This window comes from Malaclemys terrapin, chromosome 19 (assembly GCF_027887155.1).
Source record: "Malaclemys terrapin pileata isolate rMalTer1 chromosome 19, rMalTer1.hap1, whole genome shotgun sequence".
Taxonomy (NCBI): domain Eukaryota; kingdom Metazoa; phylum Chordata; order Testudines; family Emydidae; genus Malaclemys; species Malaclemys terrapin.
The window spans coordinates 18,424,863-18,436,686 of NC_071523.1; the positions used below are offsets into that span (position 1 = coordinate 18,424,863).

Below are 11,824 nucleotides of genomic sequence, written 5' to 3' on the forward strand. Positions count from 1 at the left end.
ATGTTGAAATGCCAATAGTTATTCTTGGGGACCCAGCCTACCCCTTAATGCCATGGCTTATGAAGCCGTACACAGGCAGCCTGGACAGGAGTCAGGAGCTGTTTAACTACAGGCTCAGCAAGTGCAGAATGGTGGTAGAATGTGCATTTGGCCGTTTAAAAGGTCGCTGGCGATCATTATTGACTCGCTCTGACCTCAGCCAAAGAAATCTCCCCATTGTTATTTCTGCTTGCTGTGTGCTCCACAATCTCTGTGAAAGTAAGGGGGAGACCTTTATGGCGGGGTGGGAGGCTGAGGCAAATCGCCTGGCTGCTGATTACGCGCAGCCAGACACCAGGGCGATTAGAAGAGCACACCAGGAAGCGCTGTGCATCAGAGAAGCTTTAAAAAACAGTTTCATGACTGGCCAGGCTACAGTGTGAAATATCTGTTTGTTTCTCCTTCATGAAAACCCACCCCCTTTATTGACTGATTTTCTGTAAGGAACCCACCCTCCCCCTTCCCCCAGCTTTCTTTCAAACCAAATAAAGTCACTATCATTTAAAAATCATTTATTCTTTATTAATAGATTAGAAAAAGAGGGAGGGAACCCGGGTGGTATTTGGGAGGAGGATTGCTGGGAAGGAAAAAGCCACAAAGAAAAGGTTAAAAAAATGACAGCCTTTTGCTTGGGCTGTCTACTGGGGTGGAATGGGAAGGTGTACGGAGCCTCCCCCCCCGCGTTCTTACACGTCTGGGTGAAGAGGATATGGAACATGGGGAGGAGGGAGGGGGGTACAGGGGCTGTAGCAGCAGTCTGTTTTCCAGCAGCCGTTCCTGAAGCTTCACCAGACGCCGGAGCATGTCTGTTTGCTCACGCAGTAGCCCCAGCGTTGCATCCTGCCTCCTCTGGTCTTCCTGCCGCCACCTCTCATCTCGAGCGTCTCTCCTCTCCTCACGTTGGTCCCTCCTGTCCTCACGTTGGTCCCTCCTGTCCTCACGTTGGTCCCTCATGTCCTCAGGTTGGTCCCTCCTGTCCTCACGTTCACTGGCTTCTTTCCTATACTTTGAAACTGTTTCCTTCCACTCATTCAGATGAGCTCTGTCACTGCGGCTGGATTCCATAATTTCAGAAAACATCTCGTCTCGCGTTCTCTTCTTACGACGCCTTATCTGTGATAACCTTCGGGATGGAGGAGGGAGGCTTGAGGAATTTGCAGCTGCTGTAGGGAGGGGAAAAAAGAGAGAATTGTTTAAAAAGCTACATTTTGCAGAACAATGCTTATACTCTTTCACGGTGACCAACACTATTCACATTACATAGCACATGTGATTTCTGTGCAAGGTCGCATTTTGCCTCTTATGCTGAGTGCCTGTGGCTTTGCTGCTAGAGATCACAGGTCTGGGCAACAGAATTCGGCTTGCATGCGGCCATGGTAAGCCATTGTCTTACAGCTTCTGCGCCCTCATTTCCCACATACCAAGCATAGCTTGTAGAGTGCTGCGGTTTTTCTGTTAACATTCAGCAGCACCAGAAAACAAACTAACCACCCCCCCCCTCGCCATGAATTCTCTGGGATGATCGCTGTACCCCTCCCCCCCACCGCGTGGCTGGTATCAGGGAAGATCCCTGCAGGCACCAAACTAACCACCCCCCCCGCCGCCGCCCCCCTCCCGCCATGAATTCTCTGGGATGATCACAGTACCCCTCCCCCCACCGCGTGGCTGGTAACAGGGAAGATCCCTGCTAGCCAAACGCAAAAAACTCAGGCCCAATTTCCCATCTGCGCTTGGCTAACTGCAGGGAAGGATTTATTTTCCGCCACAGGCAAACAGCCCAGTAGGAACGGCCACCTCTGTCCCCTTAATTAAGTTCCCGTATTTCAACCAGGTTACCAGGAGTGATATCACTCTCCTGAGGATTACACAACAAGATAAAGAACGGATGTTGCTTGAATGCCAGCAAACACCGGGACCATACGCTGCCAGGCTTTGTCAGGCAATGATACCAGATTACTTGCTGCAAGCATGGCGTGGTCAAGTGTCCTACCATGGAGGAGGGAATAAGGATGCACTGCCCAGAAACCTTCTGGCAAGGCTTTCGGAGTACCTCCAGGAGAGCTTCATGGAGATGTCCCTGGAGGATTTCCGCTCCATCCCCAGACACGTTAACAGACTTTTCCAGTTGCTGAACTGACCGCGAATGCAAAGTCAGGCAAAGTAATCATTAAAAACCATTTGCTTTTAAAACAAGTTTATATTTTAAAAGGTAAACTCACCTGAGGTCCCTTCCATGGGGTCAGAGTCTTGGGTACTGGCTTGGGAGGGTACTTCAGTCAGGGTGATAAAAAGATCCTGGCTGTTGGGGAGAATGGAGTGCTGTGTGCTCTCTGCAAGCTCCTCCTCCTCCTCCTCCTCCTCCTCTCCCCCATCGGCAGAATCCTCAGGCATCGCTGATGAGACTATCCCCGACCCATAATCCACGATCACAGGTGGGGTAGTGGTGGCAGCCCCCCCTAGAATTGCATGCAGCTCGGTGTAGAAGCGGCATGTCCGCGGCTCTGACCCGGAGCGACCGTTTGCCTCCTTTGTTTTTTGATAGATTTGTCTGAGCTCCTTGACTTTCACGTGGCACTGCTCAGAGTCCCTATTGTGGCCTCTCTCCATCATGCCCTTGGAGATTTTTTCAAAAGTTTTTGCATTTCGTCTTTTAGAACGAAGTTCTGCAAGCACTGAATCCTCTCCCCATACAGCGATCAGATCCAGTACCTCCCTCACGGTCCATGCTGGTGCTCTTTTTCGATTATCAGCCTGCATGGTTACCTGTGCTGATGAGCTATCTGTGGTCACCTGTGCTCTCCACGCTGGGCAAACAGGAAATGAAATTCAAATGTTCGCGGGGCTTTTCCTGTCTACCTGGCCAGTGCATCCGAGTTTAGATTGCTGTCCAGAGCAGTCACAATGATGCACTGTGGGATAGCTCCCGGAGGCCAATACCATCGAATTGCGGCCACACTATCCCTAATTCGAAATGTTAAACTTGATTTTGGCGCTACTCCGCTCGTCGGGGTGGAGTACAGAAATCGATTTAAAGGGTCCTTTACATCGAAATAAATAGCGTCGTTGTGTGGACGGTTACAGGGTAAATTCGAATTAAAGCTGATAAATCCGAATTAAAGTCGTAGTGTAGACCAGGCCTTAGACCTGATTATCAGTGAGTTCAGCTGCAGTGGTCACTTAGCAGAACAAAGGCTATCTATGGAGCCTAATCAGCTCTGTCTTTAAACAGTGGAGAGGGACAGGTCCCCACCCTCTCTCTTGATGCCCTCAATCAGCACAGGCTAAGTACAGTTCTACTGCCCTTTACTCATACAATAAGAACAACAACATTTCATCCCCCCCCCCCCCCCCCCCCCCCCCCGCATTCAAGTGATTTGTAACCCAACTCCAGCCAAAGTCTATCCCTTGGGCAGCACAGCTCTGTTTGCTGGATACCTAGGGAGATTAGGTGTGAATGTAAATACAATCTGGTCCTGAAGCCTTTCCCCCCCCAGCCCCAGCTCATCACTAGCTGTCAGGGAGAGCTCATTTAGACTTTGCTTACAAATCATCATTTGAAATGATTAGGTTGCACAACATCACCGAAATGAATGCACTGACATTGTCATAAAAAACAACAGCTGTCTAAGGAAGCTAGTCTATGTTCATACTTTTCAAATCTATGATACTTTTTCAGATACATGTATTTTATCATACACTGTATATGCTTTTAAAGTGTGTATTAATGTTTCAATTTCAATTCAAATTTCCAAACAGTCACTAAATTGGCATGTAACTAATTCACAAATCTGGGGGGGGGGTTGGGAAAATTCAGGGGGGGTGTAGGGAAATTACTGACCTGGACCAGTTCTCCCCTGCTTATGATCTTTCCCACTTGTTTCTGATATGTGCTTACAAAGTTCCCTTTTCATTCGCTGGGGGAGCAGTGATGTTAATAGAACGGGAGTTTGGGCTCTACTCAGAACCTGTTCCTGCTTCAGAAATCAGCATCTCAGTTTTGCCCCATCATTTATCCACCAAGAGAAGAACATGTTCTCAGGTCCAAGAGAGAACGTTGTTTACTGATTTTAGCTGGGGACTGGGAATCAGGACTCCTGGATAATATTCTCAGCTTTGCTGATGACCAAAGGTGTGAATTTTGGAAAATTGCCCAATTTCCTTGTGCCATAGTGTAGCTGTTTGACATAATGCCCACATTATAGGATTGTGTGGTTTGCTGTTTGCAAAACTCTTTGAGATCCTTAGAGGTTAGGTGCTGTATAAATGCCGAGCATTGTTAGAGTCTAAAATCACATTGGATTAGCATTGTCACCTAACCACCTTCCTCTCCCAGGGGGGTGATTCCTCATGATGCGTCTAAGTGTAGTGCAAAGCGCAGTTACTGTACAGTGGATTTGCACCCACATGGCCCCACTGAATCGCAGAGAGCTGTGTGCGTCTAAGGGCAGGACTTGTCCCTGGGACATTAATACAAAAATGTGTCAATACAAAATGCATCAGACTGTTTTCTGACGAGGTTGTTTCTGTTTCTTTGCAGCTGCACAGGTGACAGGGGTGAGTTGTCTGGTCTTTTATTTACTATGCACAAGCACCTGGAGCAGGGGTTTGCTGGATGGTATGAGTGTCTCTGTCATGGCTATGTCTGCTTGCCACAGGAGTCTCTGATAACAAGTCTCTGTGTGTGTAAGCTCCAAAGTCCCCACTGAACTGCAAGTGTCTGGTCAAGTAAGATTAGCACAAGCGACTCTTAATTCCAGAGACCTGGGTTCTATTCCCAACTCTGTCACTAAGCCCCTATGGGACTAGGGAGCAAGTCTCTTAAACATTACGCTCCAGATCCTTGAAGGTATTTAATGTGCATTGATTTTAAAGGTATTCAGGCTCCTGATTTCAATGGACTTTAGGAGCCTAAATATCTTGGAGGGTCTGGGCCAATGTGCCATACTGTCTGCATCTGTAAAATGGGAAAAATACCTACCTTAGCGGGTACCATGAGACTTGATTCAGCAGGGGCAAACTCGTTTCCCCCACACTTACACATGCATGCTCGGCGGCTGTGCAAAGCCCTGAAAGCTGCAGAATCAATTACCTGGGCTGTGCATAGACCATGATTTGCTCTGTGGGTGTTTGTAAAGTGCTTTGAGATCCCTGAATGGAAGGTACCATAGGAGTGCAAAATATTATTATTATTCAGCATTAAATCTGCCCCTGGGTCAAGGTCCCCACTAAATGGACATCTATAATCCAAACAATATAATGAACCTTACTAACGAATGGCTTGATTGCCTCTTAATTCCACCCTGAGTGATAGCTCACTTTATAGCAAAAGAGTCTTTAACATCTGCAGTTAAAATGGACTTTTTCCCTTTGTCTTTTGGACCTTTAAGCTCCCAGGCATGCAACCTGGAGCCTATTTCCCAAACTGCTTAAACATACATGAGACCGACAAGGTGGGTGAGGTCATTTCTTTTACTGGACTAACTTCTGTTGGTGGTAGACACAAGCTTTTGAGCTTCACAAAGCTCTTCTTCAGGTCTGGGAAAGGTAACCGGAGCACCACAGCTAAATACAAGGCAGGACAGATTTTGGTGTACCTCATCCAGTGCACCAGCTGCCCCCAACAACTATGGGATAATACCAGACAATCACTACACTCTCAGATGAACTCACACTAGAAAAACGATAAAAGACAGAAACACCCTGTCACCCATGGGTGAACACTTTTCACAAAGCAATCACTCCCTATCTGACTTATCATTCCTGGTCCTCGAAGGAAACCTGTGCAAGACGAGGCTGGGAGTGTAGGCAAGGTCTGCACTACAAATGTACATTGGTATAACGATGTCGCTCAGGTGTGAAAAATCCCCCCCCACCCCCAGTGACATAGTTACACAGACCTAACCCCTGGTGTAGACAGCGCTACGCTGATGGGAGGACTTCTCCCGCCAGCGAAGCTACCGCTTCTCACGGAGGTGGATTAACGACGCTGACAGGCGAAGCTCTCCCGTGAGCATAGTAGTGTCTTCACTAAAGCGCTACAGCAGCTCAGCTCCACTGGTGCAGCTTTTTAAGTGTAGACTTGCCCGTAAATTCATAACTCTGCTAGACACTAAATCATGGACTCAGCAGAGACACCGGTTATACCAGTCATTACAACCATTACAACCTACTAATCCTGCTTTGTCCTATGACTTGCAGAGGTGTTAATTGCCCACTTGGTTTAAATGGTTTCTTGCAACATGTGTAACCTCTTATGCTTAACAATCTGTCCCACTTTTAACTGTTCTACCCTGGCTATCTTTCCCAGACCTGAAGGAGAGCTCTGGGAAGCTCAAAAGCTTCTCTTCCATCAACACAAGTTGGTTCAAGAAAAGATATTACCTCACGTACCTTGTCTCCTTTCAACATATTTGGTTTGGAAATGGGCATCTCTAGAACAGTTGCTGTTTTATGGCATTACACAGTTTAAGATGATGTGAAATTAGCTAGTTACAAAGTCTAAGATCCGTCCAGCAAACTGGACACTTTTTATAGGGAAAAAATTATTCCAGACAATATAACTTACACTTTTGTTCTAAGTGAGGAACGACATTAATAATTATTATAATATTTCATCGTAATGAAAAAGAAAACAAACTCTAAGAAAGAGAACTCTTGGCAGGTGATAGGTAAATGTACCAGCCATTTGATTGTTAGTAACTGAATGTTCATAATGTCTTTGTTTTACTTTGTCATATTTTAAAGGAACAAACAACGGCAAGAGCAGAGGAGTGGAGAAAGTAAGCCATTGTCAGCCCTGCACGTGTGATTGGATTGGAGGCTTCTGAAAATCCCTCTTCATTGAATTTCAGCGATCATCATCAGTGTATCTCCCTTCCCTTCATGTGTCAGTATAATAATGCCTGCATCTGTAATTTTCACTCTATGCATCTGAAGAAGTGGGTTTTTTACCCACGAAAGCTTATGCCCAAATAAATCTGTTAGTCTTTAAGGTGCCATCAGACTCCTTGTTGTTTATGTAACTTTAGTTTCTCTGGCTAAGGCCTGTTATGCTGAAGCCTTCCTCACGGACACATTGTTAGGTGGAATGTCTGCAGACTCTGAGCTCTTGGGGCATGTCTACACTTGCCATTTAAAGCCCCAAAGGTCCCTGTTTCAGGGGCATGGTTTCAGATTTTGGTGGGGAATGGGGGACTTTAACTGTGATTCCAAGGGCTACTTAGGGACCTGAAAACTCTAGAGGTTTTTTTTTCCAGATAACTTAGAAATTAGCTGATAGTAGCACTGTATCTAATTCCTATACAGTAACTCCTGACTTAACGTCCTCCCACTTAACGTTGTTTCAAAGTTATGTCGCTGCTCAATTAGGGAACATGCTCGTTTAAAGTTGTGCAATGCTCCCTTATAACATCGTTTGGCTGCCTGCTCTGTCCATTGCTTGTAAGATTCAGTGGAAGAGCAGTGACTTTACAAGGGAGCATTGCACAAGTTCCTCTTCTCCACCTCCTCCCACTCCCTCCCAGCGCTTAGGACTTTCTGGGAGGGAGGGGGAGGAGCGGGGAAGTGCTGCATCTCCACTCCTCCCCCTCCCTCCCAGAAAGTTCTAAGTGCCGCCAAACACTTTTGGGGGGGGGGGGGAGGAGCAGGGATGCGGCGTGCTCCAGAGAAGAGGTGGACTGGGGGTGGGAAGAGGTGAGCCTGGAGTGGAGCAGGGGCAGGGAGAGACGGGCCTGGAGCATTCCCGGCAAAGTCGGTGCCTGTTCTTCTACGGGGAAGGTGCTTCCTTGTGTCCTTGCCTGCAGCGGGAGGTGCCTGTGTGGGGTAGGCCAGGGGCACTTCCCAACCACAGTACAGTACTGTACAGTATATAATGCCTTTTGTCTGCTCCCCCAAAATTTCCTTGGAACCTAACCCCCTGCATTTACATTAAATCTTATGGGAAAATTGAATTTGTTTAACATCGTTTCGCTTAAAGTTGCATTTTTCAGGAACGTAACTACAACGTTAAGTGAGGAGTTACTGTATAAAAAAAGAGGATTTAATAAATATTAGACCCACTCAGCTCTATTACTAACGTTCTCACATCTTGTGTCAAGTCACTTAAGGAACACTAGTTAGGTTTAAAATGTAAATCTATATTCTTTGTTACTAACTCATGAATACAACAATTGAAACAATTGTCGAAAACTCTAGATAACTTTTTACCACTTTTTTGCAGTTCATGAAGCTTGGAGTAGATCATTCAATTTTGGAAACATCCTACTAAGGCAACCGCCCCCCGTGAGTTTATACTGCACCTGCTTGGGGCTCTAGAGGTGTTACCTCAATACAGATAATAGACTAGAAAGTGACCTTAAACAGGAGTGAATCTGACACTTTCAAGTCACTTTCACAGTATTGCCAATCCCAAATGTTCAAAAATGATGAATCAGGCTCATCAAAAATCATGATACAGGAACTCCTCACTTAACGTTGTAGTTATGTTCCTGAAAAATGCGACTTTAAGCGAAACAATGTTAAGCGAATCCAATTTCCCCATAAGAATTAATGTAAATGAGGGGGTTAGGTTCCAGGGAAATTTTTTTCACCAGACAAAAGACTATACATACCCACACAGAGTATAAGTTTTAAACAAACAATTTAATACTGGCACACAGTGATGATGATTGTGAAGCTTGGTTGAGGTGGAGGAGTCAGAGGGTGGGATATTTCCCAGGGAATGCCTTACTGCTAAATGAACTAGCAATTTTCTGAGCCCTCAAGGGTTTCCCCTTTAAGTAGCTAACCCCAGTCTTAAATACACTGCCTTGTTAATTAAATCAGCTTGCTGAGACCTCAGACTGCAGCAACTGCCTAGAAGCTCCCTCCGTCCTGTGTCTCCCCTGCTCTATGGAAGATGGGGTAAGTGGGGTTAGGATGACCAGACGTCCCGATTTTATCGGGACTGTCCCGATATTTCCTTGTTTGTCCCGCGTCCCGACCGACATGCGGTCGGGACACTGGACAAACAAGGAAATGCCCCGGAGCCCGGAAGTGCTCGTGCCTCCCCCGCCCCGACCCCGTCCCCTCCTCCCCCCATTGGCTCCCTCCCCGAATCCCCGCCTCTTCCCCGGGCTCACCATTCCCCCTCCCTCCGCAAGCGCTGGAGGGAGGCCCGGGAGACGCAGGGGGAGCGCGGGGCCGGGGTGAGTAACAGTCCGGCCTGGCCCCGAGCAGGCAGGACTCAGTCGGGTGGTAGGGAGAGGAGGGGGCGGCCCGCGGGGCCAGGCGGCGGCTGTTGTTGTCCCCCCGGGCAGCGGGACTCGGGAGCAGCCGCTGCTGCAGCTCCCACTGCTGCAGGGGAGGAAGCGGCCATGGCGCTCCGCGGCTGCGGCGCCTCCGAACCCCCCGAGCCGGAGCCTGCTGCGGGGACCCAGCAGCGTTCGCTGGGCCCAGCCCCTGGCCAGTCGCGTCTGGGCTGTTCGTTCCCCTGCGGGACGGGGGGGCTGGGGCCTGCTGCCCCCACTCCGGGGCCGCCGCGGGATAGCACTAGCTGGGCAGCAGCCCAGACGTGACCGGCCAGGGGCTGGGCCCAGCGTGCGCGTTGCTGGGTCCCAGCAGCAGGCCCCGGCTCGGGGGGTTCGGGGGCGCCAGAGCTGCAACCGCGGAGCGCCATGGCCACTTCCTGCCCCCGCGGCAGTGGGAGCTGCAGCAGCGGCTGCTCCCGAGTCCCGCTGGCCGGGGGGGAGAACAGCCGCCGCCTGGCCCCGCGGGCCGTCCCGCTCCTCTCCCTACCACCCAACTGAGTCCTGCCTGCTCGGGGCCAGGCCGGACTCTTACTCACCCTGGCCCCGCGCTTCCCCTGAGTCTCCCGGGCCTCCCTCCAGCGCTTGCGGAGGAAGTTTTTTTTTTTTTTTTTGGCCACGCCCCCGCCACGTCACCCCCCCTCCCCCCCCCGCGTCCCGATATTTGTCTTGGGTGATCTGGTCACCCTAAGTGGGGTGCAGGAACAGGGGGGAGGGGGAGACACCCTGACATTAGCCCCTCCCCTTCCCTCCTCACCACCACCCCCTTACAGCAAGCAGGAGTCTCTGGGAGCAGCTCCAAGGCACAGGGCAGGAGCAGCACATGGCAGTGGGGGGAGGGACAGTTGCTGCACAGGGAACTAAGGGGAGGGGGAAGCTGATAGGGGGGCTGCTGGTCCACTCTTGTTCCAACCACCCACCAGCTAGCTGCAACGGTCTGCTTTTCCTGCAAGCAGTGGACAAAACAGGCGGCTGCCAAAAGACGTTAGAAGGGAGCATTTCACAACTTTAAACGAGCATGTTCCCTAATTGATCAGCAACTTAACATCGAAACAACATTAACCGGGATGACTTTAAGCGAGGAGTTCCTGTATTTGCTTTAAAATCATGAGATTATGTAAAAATAACAGATTTGAGGTTCTTTTTATTTGCCTTCTGCTTTTTGAGCCTTTCGGATGCACTGGGGTCACATTTTGAAGCTTTCTCCACAGCCACGAGGACTAGAAACTTCATTTTTCTTTAAGAATGAAAGCTGAAATCATCACATATCCACTTGACTCCAGGAGCTGGGGCTTTAAGGAAAACAATCATCATTGAGACTCATGACAATGTCATGAGATTTGGCAACACTGCTTTTACTTCTGTTTAAAGGCTAGTTACTTTCCAGAAGGCTCTTAAACACAACACTACAGCGATTGAGTTGCAGTTCTCACAGGAGAATATTTTAAACCAAACACCAAGAAAATGCTATATTTTTAAAGTTGAGAAAAAAAACTTAGATTTCTGAGATAGATCAGGGCCACTACAGGCAGGAAAGGAAAATAAACAGGCACTGGCGCTCTTCCTTTAGAAAGAAAGTTGGAGGGTCAAATCTTCTAGTCCTTAATCAACTAAAACTTCTGTTGCAGTCATATTGGCTCAGGGACTGGATTTTCTGGCATATTCTGAACAGTGCTGAGCACATGGTGCCCAGTGAATAATGCAAATCACGACACTAATCATCAACTTTATGGATTCTGTGGATGCAAGTTTCTGTTCTTTGTTCTGGAATTGGCCCGAATACAGCTGAAACCCTAAGAATTTGAGGCATAAACACATCTGATACTCATACAACACTTCCTAATTCCTTCCTTTTCTAAAACTCAGAACAAAAAATGACTGAAAAAAAATGGTTTTCAGTTCAAATGTAAAATTGCACAGCAGCCATTGCTCTACAACCCAGCCTGGGGCAGAACCTGCCACCCCCTGGGAGTTAAGCGATCTCCTCTCATCTGACTCTCATTCTCCCTCCTTCCTAACCTCTGTGCTGCTTTTCATGCTGTCAACCATGATATCCATCCCGGGACCGTTTGCTGAAGTTTCAGAGAACTGGCTGCTTTGGTTTTGCTCCCATCTATCAGAGTTGCTGGATAGGGAGCTAGCCCTGAAAGACCTGGGTTCTATTCCCCCCAGGGACTTTCTCGCTGACCCCAGGACAGAATTTCAAATGTTTTTAGGCACCCAAAGATGCAGTTAGATATCTAGTGGGGTTTACAAAGCACCAAACCTTCTAAGTGCATTTGAAAATCTCATGAGGTGCCTAAATACCTTTGAAAATCTGGCCTTTGAAAGTCTGTGTGTGCCTCAGTGCCCCACCTGTACAATGGGGATAACAGCATTGCTCTACCTCACCGAGGGGCTGGGAGGAGAAATAGGTTAGACCAGGGGTCTCAAACACGCGTGCCACTTCCTTGCGGCCCGTCAAGCTCCCCACTGCCCCCCCGTCCCCTCCCCAGCGTGCC

At 48.6% G+C, this 11,824-nt stretch overlaps 1 protein-coding gene across 5 annotated transcripts in view; it reads left to right on the plus strand.

The window, feature by feature from the left end:
• Positions 1-7,035, plus strand: part of LOC128826060 (tumor necrosis factor receptor superfamily member 14-like) — a 31,686-nt gene extending 24,651 nt beyond the window's left edge. For all 5 annotated transcript variants that reach the window (XM_054009103.1, XM_054009106.1, XM_054009104.1 and 2 more), the window contains 2 exons: positions 4,577-4,593; positions 6,784-7,035. In XM_054009103.1, the coding sequence (XP_053865078.1) occupies positions 4,577-4,593; positions 6,784-6,822 (56 nt within the window). In that variant the 3' untranslated portion in view covers positions 6,823-7,035. The remainder of the gene's footprint in view (positions 1-4,576; positions 4,594-6,783) is intronic.
• Positions 7,036-11,824: the final 4,789 nt, after the last annotated feature.